General features: G+C 29.2%; 1 protein-coding gene across 1 annotated transcript; it reads right to left on the bottom strand.

The window, feature by feature from the left end:
• Positions 1 to 3,354: 3,354 nt before the first annotated feature.
• Positions 3,355 to 4,332, bottom strand: LOC108345290 (basic leucine zipper 43). The gene has a single exon (XM_017583881.2). It carries the CDS (start codon positions 4,236 to 4,238, stop codon positions 3,636 to 3,638), a length of 603 nt encoding a protein of 200 aa, XP_017439370.1. The 5' UTR covers positions 4,239 to 4,332; the 3' UTR covers positions 3,355 to 3,635.
• Positions 4,333 to 17,369: the final 13,037 nt, after the last annotated feature.

The raw sequence follows: 17,369 nt of genomic DNA, 5'->3' as shown, positions 1-17,369 counted from the left end.
TATCTAGACATGATATATATATATATATATATATATATATATATATATATATATATATATATATATATATATATATATATATATATATATAATTTGAATTCTTATAATAAGACTTAAATTAGAAATAGGCTTTGTTTTTATTTGTATGATTTAATGTATAAGGTTTCTAACACTCACTAACTATTTTGGACTAAAATAAGCTAATTATTGACAACACTTACTTCCTTTATTTAAGATTTTTGCCACAAGAATTAAAAAATAAAATTAGTGTCTTTTTTTTAATTTCACAAAAAATACGATGTAATCTATTAATATATTTTCTTATCCCTTTAAATAACTAGTCATCTACTATAATGTACTCTTTAATACATTGAGTATTGATTAACAACGATCATGGAAAAAAATAATTAAATACGTCATTCATTTTAGAAAATGAGACGATTTATATACCAATTCGATATTATTAATACTTTAATTAACTTAATATTTTTCATACCATTCTTATTACAAATAATCATATATAATATATTTATTAATTTATGATGACTAGTTTAAAAGATATACTTAACTAATAGAGTAATTTTTTTTATGAAAAGTAATTTGGTTTCTCCTTTTTTTATTGATTTCTTCTAGAGGTGTAATTTTTTTTTATACTATTTAGTTAAGTTAGTAATTTTATGCAAAATAAAACTATTTATTAGTAATTTAATTAATATCAAATTATTTCTCTCCTATAATTAATTACTTTATTTTGGTTGACTTGTGAAGTGAATTCGTGCCAACATATGGATTTTATTATTTTTCAAATGAGCATTGATGTTTGTTTTGACTAAACAATCCAACCAAATGGCTTAGTTCATACAATAACTTTTGATTAAAAGTCTAACTTCAAAAAAAGCAACTTTCCTCATTCTCTAATGATGCATTTCAAGCAATAAAAAACGAAATTAAGATTTAATAAAATTAGTTTAATTAAGTCTATTAAAAATGTTTTCGTGAGAAAGGAGTGATAATATTTCAAAAGTAATAACTTATTACTTTATGAATTACATTTCTTTATGTGGTTTATTCAACAAAAAAGTTACTTAAAAGCGCCTCCATAATATCACCAATTTCTTAATTAAAGATTATTAGTGTATTGGTTAGGCATAATTCCGATAGCAACCCTAAATGCTTTTTAAACTGACAAAAAAAAAGTAGGAAAAGAATAAAATTCACCTTCTTTTTTATAAAAAAAGAAAAACCAAAAGAACAACTCTTTGTCTTTTAAGTATATGATTAGGATTTGATTTTGATTTGTGTATAGTGCTAATTATTTATTGCCCAACCTAATTTGTATGTTCTGTTTGAAATTAATTTGGAATAATTGAGATTTTTAAAATAGACCTTATTATGTTAGGGCAGGTTCACAATATGTATAATATTTTTTTTTAATATAATTTTTTTTCAAAATTTTTTTATTTTAATCATAAAACTTGTTTATTTAATGAAGAAAATTTTATATAATATGGTATTGTATTTAAAATAAATTTGTTAATTTTGAAATATCTATTCATTAAATATAACTTACTTTAAATTTTATATTTCTTTCTCTTTTTTGTATGATTAAATATTAAATTGATATATAACAATGAAAAAAAAATCAGATTTATCAAGTTTTATCTCACTTATTTCATATCATGGTTTAAATTAAGTAACTCAATCAAAATTTTGGATCAAATTAGAACAATGACAAATCTGACCTATATTTACCTCTAATTAAAATATGTAAATCTTTTAGATAGATCTCAATATTCCAAAATATTAATTCTTATGTCCTACCTCATTAAAAAAAAAGTTAACACCATTTCAAATTATCAAATAAAATATGAATCCAAAATTCAAAATGAATGCAACCAAATGAAAAGTATACATGAATGAGATAAAAATGAAACCAATAAGTACGAGAAAAAAAAAGGATGAGATTGCACTAGACATCTCAGCAGAATATACACAATTACCATTCTTTAATAAAAAATCACTCTTAATTCTTTAACTATAAGTAATCCATCTAACACTTTAATTAAATTACATTAAATTAAATTAAAGAATTAGAAATACAATGAGTAATTTATCTAATGAGCTTTACTAACATGCTAAGAGATTACCCTCAATGACTTTTGAAGTGTATTAACAAGACAAAAGAAAGATATGTGTAAACGCGGGAACGATGACTACAACATTTTCTTTTGTCGGTGATTATTCGTACTATAGTTTTGTTCTATTCATGTGCTAATTAAGCTTCCACTACTTTGTTTTCTGACTTGAATTATTTGGCCTCTGATATGTCCGAACTTATTGACCAAATCAAACTAGGAATAAACCAACTCATCCCATTTGCCTTTGTATATAATGGGAAGAACTACTAACCAAAAAATCAAACAATTTTTGCCTAAATTTTCCAGATGTCACTTTTATCTCATTATTGTGTTGCTATATTATGCAACATTGAAGAACCATATATAAATAAGATCAATGAAGATTAATTAGACTAAGATTAAATGGACTTAAACTCAATGATGTCATTATGTCTTAACATGAGAAGAAAAAAAAATATAGAAGGAAAAGTTAAACATTATTTTTAGCACATCACATAGTATACTAGTATTGATTGAAAGTATTATGTTTTGGTGAAGAGGCATATTATTGTTGGGAAAAGGTGCATGAGGAGTGACAATGGGTAGTGCACAAGTTGTGTTGGATCTCTATCAAAACTTGGGAAAGTAAAATAAGCAAAGTTTAAGTTATTTTCCAATAGTATGCAGTCAAGGTAGGTCTGAAAAAGAGATAAATTAGTGATAACAATTTGAGTGGGTGGCCTGTCCAGATGTTCTCCTTTTTATGGCAACTTTTGTATCATTAGCCAATGACCACTACAGACACCCTTTTATTTCTGTGTCATGTCATACTATCCTCATCCCAATTCCACCTGACATAATTACCTCCATTATTTTACACAAATCATATAAGGATCATGTTGCCTTAAAATTCATATTTTCTTCTTTCTATACTGTTTTCTGTGGAGGACATTAATCATCATCATGTTTCTGACTCTCCTAACTAAGTGTCCAACAAGTTTTAACTATCAGTTAATCCATAGATAAGTCTTCTTCAACCTCTTTTAAGCGTTCGTGCCACAACATGACAAAGTTCAATGTTTATTTTATAAAAGAAATGAATGTCTATGACTGATTTTTTTTCTGCAACCTAACTGTTTATGGCATAAAAACACAAGACTAACATTAAAAGGAAAATACAATTTTGACTTCAACTTGAAGATTTTTCACTCTCTTATACTGCATCGTTCACAAACCATGAAACTTTAAAACTTTGCGCACAAGGTAAAAGCCAGACACGCCTTTTTGTAGAAAGATAATAGGTACACAGTGGCAAGTTAATGGACTGAAAAGGATGAAATGAAATTACTCATCAAGACATGTTATTGGCATTTATCTTTTCTTCTCACACAGCGCAAAAGGAGGAAAAGACATGATTTTTGACTTGCACATAGACATAGAAAGAAGAGGGGAAAAAAAGAAAGCAAAAGAAGATTAGATAAAGAGATGATAAAAATTTGGAGCCTCTTGTGTTGAAACTCAGCCAAGGAGATCGATGTTGTTACAGGAGTTGGATTGGTTTGAAGAATCGGATCTGAGATACGGTGAGGTGCAAGGGACATGGTGATCTTGGAAAGGGGTGTAGGAGGGAGAAGGGCTGTGTATCTGCATGTCCCTGATCATTTGGCGAAGTTCAGAGGCTTCTTCTTTGAGCTGAGCATTTTCTTGGAGAACTTGGTCATGGTTTTCTGAGACATGGTTGAGTTTGTCTATGAGTTGGTGGTTCTCATTCCTGAGCCACATGACCTGTGACCAAAGCTCATCGAGGTGCTTCTGCTTCCTCATCCGTGACCTACGTGCGGATTCTCGGTTTGATATCATCCTTCTGTGCTTCCTCTCGTTGATGAGAGTGAGTTGCTGCTCATCAGCCTCATCAGAAGTGGAGTTGCTGCTGATGCACGATGATTGAGGACTGAAATCATAGGGGGTGTTGTGGTTGTGGCCATATAATTGGGTGGAGAATCTTTGGAACTGGAATGTGGGAATGTTGTTTTGGATGGTTGTGAAATTGTTGTTGGGAGGGTAGGGAGAAGGGTTTGAAGGGAGTAAATAATTCAGGGCTGAGACTTCCCTGCTTTGCATGGTTTTGGTTTAGCAAAAGGGTTGCAGAGCCTTGTTTCTGAGAGAGTGATGGAGAGAGTCTGCAATTGGTTTTGAGAAGGAGGAAGAAAGAGTCGGAAGAGTAGGTATTATATAGGGTCTGAAAAAGATGAAATGACCCCACTTCATCACAGTAGAGTAACTTCTTACATTAATTTCATGGAATGGAATTAACATGCATTGTCTTTAGTTCAATCTTAACAACATCATCATGCAACCACTAAGGATGTTTTCTCACGTACCATACTAATGTTTTCATTTCAGATTCATATATATAACATTATTATCATATCGTCTACTTTGAAAGTTCAAATTTCTGTGAAATTTAGTTTATGTAAAACATGGCAGCCATTTTATAAGTACTATTAAGAAGAATATACCAACAAGATGTGTATATTATAATGCACAATTTAGACAGAATTACTTAAATCTTCTATTTTGGTAACCTATGCTGACTTTTAATATAAACTTCTGACAAAGTAAAACCTCAATTCATACCAGAAGACATTAAATTTCCGCCCTGCAGATGATGTTAATTGCAATCGTGTTATCATATATACACGTTCTCTTTCCTTTTCTCTGTTAAACATTGAACTCATGTAAGCATGTATATGTGCATGACATGTGATGTTTGTGACATGGTATGGATGAATGGTATGATGCACATGAGTGGCCCAAAGGGGGGTGATGCAACTTGGGTGTGTGGATATAATCATTTTGTAGAAAAAAATATGCTTACCTAAGAGAGACAGAGGTATTTCATATCATGGGAAGTATAATTAAATAACTCTATTGGAGGACTGTTTGGTGAAAGCAAGAACAGGATTTTTTTTTAATTAAAAAAGTAACTTAATTATTTAATTCGAAACAGGTTCCATGATGGATCGTATAATTCTCTAATTGATTAAATGACGTAAGAAAGGGTGTGGAAAAACGAGGCTGGGAAAGACAATTGTTGAAGGTGACTTCCATGGACTAATTAACCAATAAATCAAACCAAAAAACATGTTTGTTTTAGCCATGGTTAAACCTAAAAGTTGGAATGATAAGAGAAATTTTTTAATTCACACATAATGAAAGGGGAAATGGTTTTTCATCAATCCACTGTTTGTTCATCACCATAGAATATATATATATATATATATATATATATATATATATATATATATATATATATATATATATATTATTATACTTAAACTAAATATCTATGGATGATTTAATAATAAATCCAATAAATTTTGCAAGTAGATTTTGATATGGGAATTTAAATTTAACTTATTTTTCTAAATCTAACTTATAAAATAAGGATATTATCCCACTCATATAATGTAAATTAACTTAATTGATAAAAGGTCTTAACATATATAATTTTTTATTAACATCTAAAATTGGTTACTTTACTTTTTAAACACTTTAATTAGAGAAAGGGAATTATAATAATTTATATCAATATTATCGATATAATTATTGAGATAAAATTAGAATTTTAATTGGAAAATCCTAGAAGAACGATAAAAGAAACTAAAAACTCTCATAATACTATAATAAGTTTTAACCATGACAAAAATTAAGGAAAGTGATTATCGTCATACACATTTATTTTAAAAACAGTAGTTTTGTTTAAAATAAAGATCTTAGTGTCATTAAATACTAAACCAAACGTTGTATTATACTTTTGTGACTATTTCTGGAGATTTCTTTAATATAAATGGCCACCCACATTTAAATTAACTTCCATAAAGAAAGCCCCATTTATAAATTGACGACTTGCCAAATTGGTAAACAAGGATGAAGAAAGAATAAAGGAATTAACAATATTTTGATGACTCAAGAAGCACTTATTATGGGGCCTCCAAAAACAATTGTAAGTGTATGGATTAAATAGAAGCCAAATGTTTGATCAGCAATATTCACTCACTTTTGGTTAGTAGGGTTAGGTACATGGTACAAATCAACCTCTATTTATTTGGTTGTGGTAATGACAACAACTTCAATAGTAATCACAAAAGAAAACAACATAAGCTTATTCTTCTAATACTACTATCCACTCCAAAAGTATGCCATAAATATGCTAAATGAATCATGTGCTGTGTTTGTTTTGCCTTCTAAAAAGTTACCTATGTTTCATGTTTTCGTCTTTTCTTGCATATTCTCTCATGCTTATTCTCCACAACCCACATGCTCCTCATATTTCCCTAATTATGAACTTGATTAGATCATCACGAGAGTAAGGATTTCAAAGTAACTCTTATTGAATTCTACCACACCCTCCCGAGATAATACCTATCTCCTTTCTATAATTATTTTTTGTTTTCATGAGACATTCTTTATAAAATCTTACATAGATAAATATTACACATGGAAGCCTTTTTTTTTAATGAAAATAACTTATTGATTTCCCGTGTTCTATGGACTAGTGTTTCACACAACAACGACCGATCTTAATGAGAGGTAGTCTCATTCCCTCTATAAAATCTTTAAAAACATAGATAAATATTACATTTCTAGTTTGAGTATATTATTTTGACTTTCCAAAATTATTGGTCAAGATCAATTATTCTTTTAGAAAATAATATATTTTGTTGGACTTCTCAACCTCAATCATTAACAAAATATGAGAATTTTGAATTAAAAACTTTTAATAAAATTCATCATTAACTCCATGCGTATATTTGACATATTAAAATGCAAAACCAATCAACAATTCTATTACTATTTCTTGCATTAGTACAGAAAAGGCATATTATAATAGGTAAAATTGACATTATGATAGATGTTTCGGCGTCATTATTCTGACAATCATGTACGTTATAACATACATTGTCACGTATGTTATAAATTTTTTTTTAAATATACGTGTTGTTTTACATTTAACATATTATGACAGACAACTTTTATTACAAAAATGTCACAGATCAAACATTTATGAACAAGTGGATTTCATTTATCATACTAAGTATAGAATCTAAATTTTCCACTAATAAGCGTAGAATCTTAATTTTCCACTAATGTTGGTTGCTTTGTGGATTTGATATTAATCACTCATAGTAAATTTATCTATGTGACCAAAACCCAACCTTCTATAAAGTAACGAGTGTGTGCTATTTCTCATACATCTTGTCTAATTTCACCATATGTAAATTGTTCAATTTTACTTAATAATGTAGAACTTTCAACTTTTACTTAAATTTCTAATATATGTTATGCGTTTACTAATATTATAATAATTTAAAAAACTCTAAATAAAATCTAAATTAGTTTTTATTTTATTTTATAATAACTGAATTAAAAGTTATGTTTCGGTCCTTTATTTAAATCGAATTTAAAGTTCGTCCATATTAATTAATTTTTATAAAATCTTAAACTATGATGAGTTATCTCTCTAATTAATTTCAATAAATAATAAGTTATATACATTAATGTTTTAATATTTTTTGAATCTAATTTTGCCTCGTATAATGAGCATTGGGATATTGAATAAAAGTATTTTAGTTTAAGGATTGTACAACAATATAGCATTACCTTCATTAAATAGTTTTTTTTAAATTTTGTTCGTTACCTTTGAACATAAAAAAATGAAATAAAAACTTGCATCATAGAAAAAGTAAATTGACATATATATTTTTTATAATGTCCTCTTAGTTTAGAAATGTGACTCTTATCTTTAGTATGACATGAAAGTCATACCAAAAGAATGCAAAAAAAAAAATAAAATAAAATAAATAGAGTATCACCAACTTTTTTTTTCGTATAGAATATTCATACGTAGCTAAACTTAATTACAAACAATCAATATGATAAAATAATAATCAAAGCTTGATTTCTTAAACATTGTCATAGTTTAATTCCTTATTATACAAATCGAGAAAACTTGATTGTAAACATAATCTTAGATGTACAACAAAAAGAAATAAAAAATATAGCATAATACTTTATCATACTTTATCTTAGATTATGTCTAAAAGCATATCATTTTTCTTTATCAAATCCTAAATTAAGTTTTCTTAATTAATTAATACCCTAGTGGTGAAGGATATGTACCAAATTTGAATGTGATAAGCTTTGGTTAAAGGAGAGAGAAAGAAAGTGAGAAAAGTTTATAGTGGCATTGAACAGTTCTTCACTATATCCAATGAGGTAGAGAACACACTCCACGTGTCACTTCTTTTTAAACTAATGTATAAATTAACAAATAAAAAAGATTAGATGATAATAATGAAATAAAAGTTTGAGAAATTAATAAAAGTTTGAGAAATTTTTAGTGAGATGATAATAATGAAATAAAAAGATGGCATATATAGTGATATATGCAAAGATGGCATTATGATTAGATGAATAATAGAGTAAATTATGTGATAAAATTGGGAGAAAATTACTGAAGGAAATTGAGGGGATTGGTCATAAGCACTGAAGGAAGTGGAGAAATATTATGCATAACATATGGTTGAAATTAATGAGTAGAAAATGGTACTTGTATATTGCATGTTCCACTAAACCAAAAGCTTAGATTCATTGAGAAGGATGAGTACCAAAAACTTCACTACAAAAATGCTTTAGATTTGCACTTCCCTTGTGAGTATGTCTCAGTGGACTCAATGGTCAACACTATCATTAGACAGATATAGACTCTCCTTTCATTCTTGTCTTCCCATATTCTTCTTCACTTTATCACAATCTCTCTCTCTCTCTCTCTTAGTTTCTTATTTTCTACATCAACTTTCATAAAGATTAAAGGACCTTCTATATAACATACAAGGAAAAAAACATTATGTTTTTGGTTCCTATATTTTACTAAATTACATCATGTTTTCAAATTGATCATTTTAATTTCGGTCTATATATTAAGTAGGGTTTGGTAAATAAGACATATAGTCAACATTTTCTATGTAAGCTACTCATTAACAAAATTGATGTGGAATATTATGAAAAGATATTAATGAATTCATGTCTACAATTTTAAAGTATATGTAGGTTTAACACCTTCAATTTTTTTACATTAAAACGTGACTTATATAAATACTTTTTTAAGTCTTTAATTGACTAATTCTAATTCTAATTAAATAAATTAAAAGTCCTTACAAGTTTAATTATCTTATTATAATTAATAATTAAAGCTTTATTTGCAAGTAGTGATTACAAAATAATAAAATTATTAGATATTTTTATCCTTCAAATAATATAATAAAAAAAATTAACTTTTAAAATGACTTTTTATTCAAAATTTTAATTAAAAAATGTATATATTTATGCAGCAGTCTATCTCATGAAAATTGACTAAATTAAAAAGATGAACTTAAACCAATGAAATGGCGACAAATCTGGAAATGTAGCAGAAATGAGGGTAAAGAAATGAGATGATAATAGGAAAATGAAAAGTTGGTATTGTATAGTTGGAGAGCAACATAAATTGGTATGTTTGTGATTGACTAAAGTGTAAATGTAGTCTGGAATTGTAGATGTACTTAGCATACGTTAGTTTTGTCAAATCAAACTGAAAATGCTATGAATAGGAAAGACAAGTGGACAAGTAAAGTTGATAAATTGACTTTGCAATTGGATTCAGGTACATGTTCTATCATTTTCTTTACCTTAGTATTTTCTTCTTTTTTTCATGTTCATCATCACCTACGTACAAATCGGTATCTGGTTTACATCACTTCCTACACTTGTCCACCACCGCTTCCTTTTCCTCACCAGGGCCTACAATTCAAACCTTCCACTATTTTCTTTTTCATCAAATTGCATGCAAATTAGGTCAAAAGAACAATAGATACGGTAGATTTTGGTGAATAAATATTATCTCATCATCATTAATATATCATTATATATTTGATATGTATATATATCTTAGTGTAAAAAATATGTGAGTAGAAAATTCTACATCTTCCAAAATTAAAACAAATTTATAATATATTACTAATACAAATATTACTTTACAATTTTATAAAGTTAACTTAAATCATTACTTCATATCCATAATAACAAAAATGTTATATTTGACATTATAAACTATCTTATTTAATGAATGTATTACAGTGTTATGAGAAAAATTTATATAAGTTCAAAATCATAAAGAAAATAAAAGAAAAATCTTAATAGATTAAGACTTTGAGATATCGTTATAATTCTAAATATATTAACATATAAACAAATTTTCTACATTTGAAAGAACAATAAAGGTTTAAAAGAGTAACTTTACATTTTTTTTTACTTTTTTTTATGTGGCTCATAATGTGGTGACATCATTAACATATTTTGAAAAAAAAGTCTGACTTTACGTCATGTTAAAATTTGACAAAAACAAAATTCTGATTTTTAATAATTTCCATATTCATGTTAATTTTTAACATGACATGTCCTTTAAAACTGAGATAAAGTGTAACAATCCAATAAATTAGACATGTCTACTTTTTTTGAGAATTTTTAATTTATTAGAAACAATTCTAGTTAATGGAGAAGGAGGTAAGGTAGATAATAATTACAATATAAAACTAAGTTATCATCATTATTATTCTTAAAGAATATGTTCTATGTATTGATTTGTTTTATATGAGAACCTGTAATATCCCCCATATCAAAATAGCGAACATCACAAAAGTAAAGAGAACACGAAGTAACTAAAAAAGAGTAAGTTAATATTATTAAGTTCAAGCAAATCAAAATGTATATTTCTGCAATTGAACATTAAATTTCAATTTCATCATATGAGCACAACATCATACATTTTAAGACATAAGATTAAAGACATCAATATATGGATTGATGCAATTGTTTAGACACTAAAAGTTTGACATCCCTTAACATTTTTTCACACTTTTGTAATATATGATATTTTAGAATTAGTCCAGAATTTATCAATCCTCAAACTTCTCCGCGAAGTTAATTCATTATAACATAATAAAGAAGGAATTCACGTTCCAAAACCAGTTATAGAAACCTTCTACGCTCTTCATCACCCAAAAATTCATTCATTATATGAATCCGAAAATTTGATAAAGTTTAAGGATAACTTCCAAAAGCGTCTCTAACAATTATATTACACTAACTTATTGAACTATTCTTTTTCTCCTTACAAAGAATATACTATTCCACATCAAACAATTCCTACATATAATTTATACAATATTCATAATAGAATCTTGTTATAACATTCTCCTTTCCCATTCTCTATATCACAGTGTTAGAATGTAAACAAAAACAGAAAACAGTTTATTGTTCAGTTTATAAATACTGTAAGACATTCAGAATTTGTTTAATGAGAAAAGTTTGAAATTCAGTACCTTGTGAGTGTCTCTGTTTTCTCTCTGTGCTGTGCTCCAGTGCTCCGGTCAGTGTGGTGTGATTCTCCAGCCAATGTGAGTGGTGGTGTGGAACCCTAGCGTGAGGGTTTGGTCTCTCTGCCTTCTCTCTAACTCTCATATCTTTAGAAGTGTGCTTCTCTCTCTTGCTAGAGTGTAACATAACGTTTAAAACGTTATGTGTTTTTCCTTTTATGCCCTCACTTTAATATGGTATCAGAGCATAGGTTCGTGGTTTTCCTGGTGTGTGTGAAGTGGGTGTGTGATCTGGAATTGTGTGTATCTAGAAGAGGAGAAAGAAGGTTTCTTTGGGTCTGTGAAAATCAAAGAAACTACAAGATTCTAGCAAGAAAGGATGACGGGAATTAGAGGAATACAGGGACCATTACCAGTATTTGATGGGAAGCAATTTGATGACTGGCGAATCAGAATGCAAGCCATTTTTGGCTTCCAGGATGTTTCAGAGGTGATAGAAGACAGACTGCCTGAATTGAGTGACAGGGCATCTGAAGAAGAGAAGAGGAATTACAAGACACAAGTAAAACTGGACAGTAAGGCAAGATTTCTGTTGTACCAGTGTGTCAGCCCAAAGATCTTTAACAAGATCTCCAAAGGGGCCGTTAAGGAGGTATGGGACATCCTAGTGAAGACCTATGGTGATGGAGACAGAAACACAAAGGTGAAATTGCAGGCGCTGAGAAGACAGTTTGAGATTCTGGTAATGGAGGAGAGTGAAACCGTGGCTGAGTACTTTGACAAGGTACAAGAACTGGTGAACAAAATGAGGGTTTGTAAGGATGGGATATCTGATGAGTATATTGTTGACAAGATCCTGAGAACTCTATCATCCAGATTTGACAATGTTGTGGTTGTTATTGAGGGTTTGGTCTCTCTATGCCTTCTCTCTAACTCTCAGATCTTTAGAAATGTGTTTCTCTCTCTTGCTAGAGTGTAACATAACGTTTAAAACGTTATGTGTTTTTCCTTTTATGCCCCTCACTTTAATATGGTATCAGAGCAATCATATATTTTCATCACAGTTATCATATAACTCAATTCATCATCAATCACATATAATTACTTGTTCATCAATCATATATCATTAGGTCAAAAGAAGCATACTCTTGGAAATCATTTCAACATCTTATGCATTCTGAATATGCATAATCATACCCACACATATATCATGACTCTTGAAAACAACCACAAATCATCCTGATATAGAAATATTATTAACTCAAAGAAGCATTGACTCTCAAACCTCTTCTACATATATCCCTTATAATTCTTTAGAAAGTAAAAAAAATCATAACAACCTCAACAAATCACATATAAAGGAAGCATTCAACGAGTCAGTGTCTAGTTTAATAGATTTATGTAATAAGTTTTTAGAAAGATTATCAATTTATTAATAGTTTCAAAATACTCTTTTGAAAGTACTTTTTTTGTTGAAAAATCATATAAGAAAAAAAGATCTATATACTCTTTACTTTAATGTTTTAGATGGAAGACAATATCAATCTCTTATATTGACCGTACTTTTGTCTCATTTAATACTATATTTTTATTCTGAATCTTCTTCAAAGAACCTTCACTTTCTACTACTTTATGAAAAAATATAACATGTTTTGCATATGCTTATACATCACATGCTATGCTATTTTCGTGTATACTTTTTTACCACATATATGTGCTTTCCATAAACCAAGTGAAAAAAGTTTCATTTTGATCCTAATTGTGAGGTTGAAGTTGATAACTACGTGGAAAGTTAAACTCAAATGGTTATTAGCACAAGATAGTAAATTTGAGGTCAACCTTTAGACCCTGAATGTGTTTTTGTTCCTAACTTAAACTAGTTGTCTCCACCACAACTACGTGTTTTTATTACTCAAAACTAATCAGTGACCCATTTTGAAGACTTATCGCCTAAATCAATTTCATAATTCCAAGAAAAAGCTGAAAAGGGAATGAATAAAAAAATGTTGATGGTAATTAGCATGATTTTACTTTCCTTTAGGCATGATATGGAGCAGTTACTTGTTCCCTCAAATTAGAATTGAAACTAATCAGTGTCTTCCATTATGGTGTCTTAAATTCCCATAATGACCTTTTTTGTATTTTGTCTCAATTGTAGCTATTTTGGTAGCAATGGATTTGCAAGGTATTATGAGAGAATAACGTAAATAGACAAATAGACAGTGCCTTAAGACGTGAAGGGTACATGATTTAACTGCTGCCCTTTTCGTGCCATACAGAGAGACCCCAAAATATTTTAAAACATATACGAAAAGGGACCCACTCTCATGCGGGTTAGTTACATTGCCCTGTCATTGAAACTTATTTTAATGCATACAAATATTTCTTATTATAAAATACCAAGAAACATGTCTGTATTCTTTTGTTATGATATTTTATTTTAATAACTTAAATTTTAATATTTAAATTAATCAATTTATTTAAACATAATATTTGTATTCTGGCTATTACTATATTTTTATTTGATATGCAATGTATAATATTGTTGATCAAAGGTTTGTCATTAGGTCAAAAATTATAACTGATAGTCATGATACAATCTTTTTTATTATAGAGTATAACCGTTCAAACATCATAATTTGAGTGTAATTTGATTCACTTGACCTTAGCTAGAGGACAATTGATATCATATAATAATTAGGTAAAAATTAATTTGACTTCATATTTTAAGTAGTTTATTTTTTTTAATGATTTAATATATTTTGTTTTCCTCGTTTTAGATATTTTGTAGATGAGAGACGTTCCTAGTGTAAGACTTCATATTTGGGTTAGGAATATTTATTGGTAGGAAAACTATATCCTTAGGAAATGAGAGTTACCTCGGTTTAATGAGACATTATTTTGATGGGTGAATAAAATAAGTAGGTATTGTGTGGTTTTTTAGATAATATACATATTGAGAAGTGATTACGCTAGTTGATAATTCACATTATTATGTTTTTTATTTTATTTATTTTTATCTTTTATTTATATTTTTATTATAATTTTTTAAATAATTAAGGGTTTATTAAATAATTTTAGAGAAGATATTTATCATTATTCTTTTCTAGTGGTCATAATATATGGGAGTAACTAACTCCCTTATTCACGGGGTTGGATGTAATGTATCTCAACTCTTTATGAATTATGTTATTCAATATATATCATTTTTCATTACTCTTGTGTTTTATTTTCGTTCTTAACTGCATAATAATATTGATTGATTGCATATTGTGAGTATCTGATTATTGGACACGATGTTAAAACCTAGATTAGGTTAAAACAACTAATTGATTTTATATCTAGACATAAAACTTAACGGTTAGTCATTCAAAATGTTTGAACTTAATGCGGACTTTTAATCAAAATATCTAAGACATTAGAAGATAAATGACCTTTTCTTGTAAAACTTCATATGAAAAAAAAATTTTAAATAACAAAGTGTGGACATAATTTTTTTCTTTTTTAACCAATTCTTCTTAAAGGAGATAAATGTATTCTCCATGTAAGTAATTTAATAGTGACGGAATGTCGTTCACGAACACAACGTCACTTATATTTGATTATTCACAAGTATGTACTTGTTATGGAACATAAATTTAAATAATTAAACATGAAATTCATAATTCATAGGCATCAAACAACATAAAATAAGGCACATACAAACTATTATGTCATACACAATTCATCATAACCAAGACCATGCAGAACAATTTTTTTTTTAACTTAGTGATTTTGATACACTAGTGTAGAAAGAGCTTTAGACATATGTTATTTTGGGCTTTTAACGTCTGTTCTCTGTTCGACGTCTATACGAGTGACGTTAATGAGACGTCCGATCCATACAGGTCCGATGTCTATATAGACGTCTAACACTATAGATCAGACGTGTAAAACGTTTGATTGCATCTAAAACGTCTCGGGTTGCTCCTGGCTCATGGTGATTCGAGTTTACAACTTTATATTTTAGTTGAAGAGAATGTATTGTACTTTTTTTTGTATTGGATGGTTTTAAAAACGTAGTGGAGAGGAGTACAAAACACAAGAAATCACCGCCCAAGAATGTCGCCCAAGGACACGAGCAAAACTGCACCAAAACCCAACGAAAACGCATTTTAATCGGTTCAAATGAAAGATAATTCATCAAAGAGTGATGTAATCAGAGTAAAATTAATTTAAAACGAGGAAAAATTGAGAAAACTGTCAGAGCGGCTACAGCGGAATTGTTAGCGTGGAATAACAAACCAAGAGGGTTTTTAATACGAACGTGTGCCTTTTAATTTCTACTCAATTAAACTTACCAAGCAAATAATAAAGACAAATAAAGAGAGTAAGGTTGAGAGAAATTTGCACAGATGATTTTATCCTGGTTCGGATCTTACTAATCCAACGTCCAGTCGCTTATCTCAAAACAAGATAAACAATTCATTACTCACAAAACAATTACAAATTACAATCACAAAGAAACAATTTGTAAAAGTTTAGAAACCACTTCTCTTGATACCACAAGAGATGAACCTGCACCTCCTTTGAGTCTTAACAAAGGATGAACACCTCCTCTGAATACTTCACGAAGGATGAACTTCCTCTTCCGAACACCTCCTTAGACACACCAAGGATGAAACGACTATTTCCTTTGTCACCGTAGCAGCACTTCACCAGCTCCATAGACACGAGTTTCACAAGCCGAACAAGAACACACAAGTCTCAATGATTTCTGAGTACTAGAGCACAAGGGAAGAGTTATTGTTGATGGATAAGGAGAGCCTATTTATGGACTCAAGCAAATACTCTTCCATTCTCCATAATTGGCCTTTTAACGCTTTTAATCGATTAATACAAGTGTTAATCGATTAAAATGAGTACAACAACTAGTTTTCAAAAAGTCAGAAAACTCCAACAGTCATCTTTAATCGATTATTTTAAGGATTAATCAATTAACTAATCGATTAAAATAGGTAATAATCGATTATTTCCATGCCAGTTGTGTTTTCAGCACCTGCAATGTTTTAATCGATTAATACTTGATTTAATCGATTAAAACCGTGTTTTTTATTCTGAATAGCAAATACAAAGTATGAAAGTACAAGAATCAAAACCTACTACAAATCTAAGTTTTAAACCTTAAACTATAATTATTACAAAAGCTTTTGATAACAAAAACAAGTCTTCATAGGATCTTCATGAATCTTGATATATCTTGACTTGATTTGGACATCATCAAAACTTCATCTTCATCATTTTGCTAACAAAAACAAACCTAAAAAGTGTAACCTGTAGAGAGAAAACGCGAGGAAGATGATGAACATTAAGTGCGCGTAACTGCTGCCTCGCGTTCGCGGTGTTTTAATGCAGCCATATAGACGTCGGTTCCCACCACATCAGACGTCTATATGGCTGTAGAAGTTGGATTGGCGGGATCAGACGTTTAAATGGAGTTAAAAAGTGACTTTTTAGATTTCAAAAAAGAGTATATAGACGTCAGTTCCCCTCATCAGGTGTCTATATGGTTGTAGACGTCAGATTGGCGGGATCGGACGTCTAAATGGAGTTAAAAAATGACTTTTTAGATTTAAAAAATGAGTATATAGACGTCGGTTCTCCCCACATCAGACGTTTATATGGCTGTAAACGTTGGATTGGCGGGATCGGACGTTTAAATGGAGTTAAAAAGTGACTTTTTAGACGTCGGTTCCCCCACATCCGACGTCTATATGGCTGTAGACGTCTGTTCTAAACAGACGTCTATATGGTTGTTTTATTTACGAAAAATGTTACCGATCATTTTTTACGTTGG

The sequence above is a fragment of the Vigna angularis genome, chromosome 8 (assembly GCF_016808095.1).
Source record: "Vigna angularis cultivar LongXiaoDou No.4 chromosome 8, ASM1680809v1, whole genome shotgun sequence".
Classification (NCBI taxonomy): Eukaryota; Viridiplantae; Streptophyta; class Magnoliopsida; order Fabales; family Fabaceae; genus Vigna; species Vigna angularis.
The sequence above is the reverse complement of the archived record's forward strand: the minus strand, read 5'-3'. Positions and strand labels throughout refer to the sequence as shown.

Bases quoted from the DNA above. Each gene is read 5' to 3' on its own strand.
- LOC108345290 (XM_017583881.2), bottom strand. From the start codon at position 4,238: ATGCAAAGCAGGGAAGTCTCAGCCCTGAATTATTTACTCCCTTCAAAC.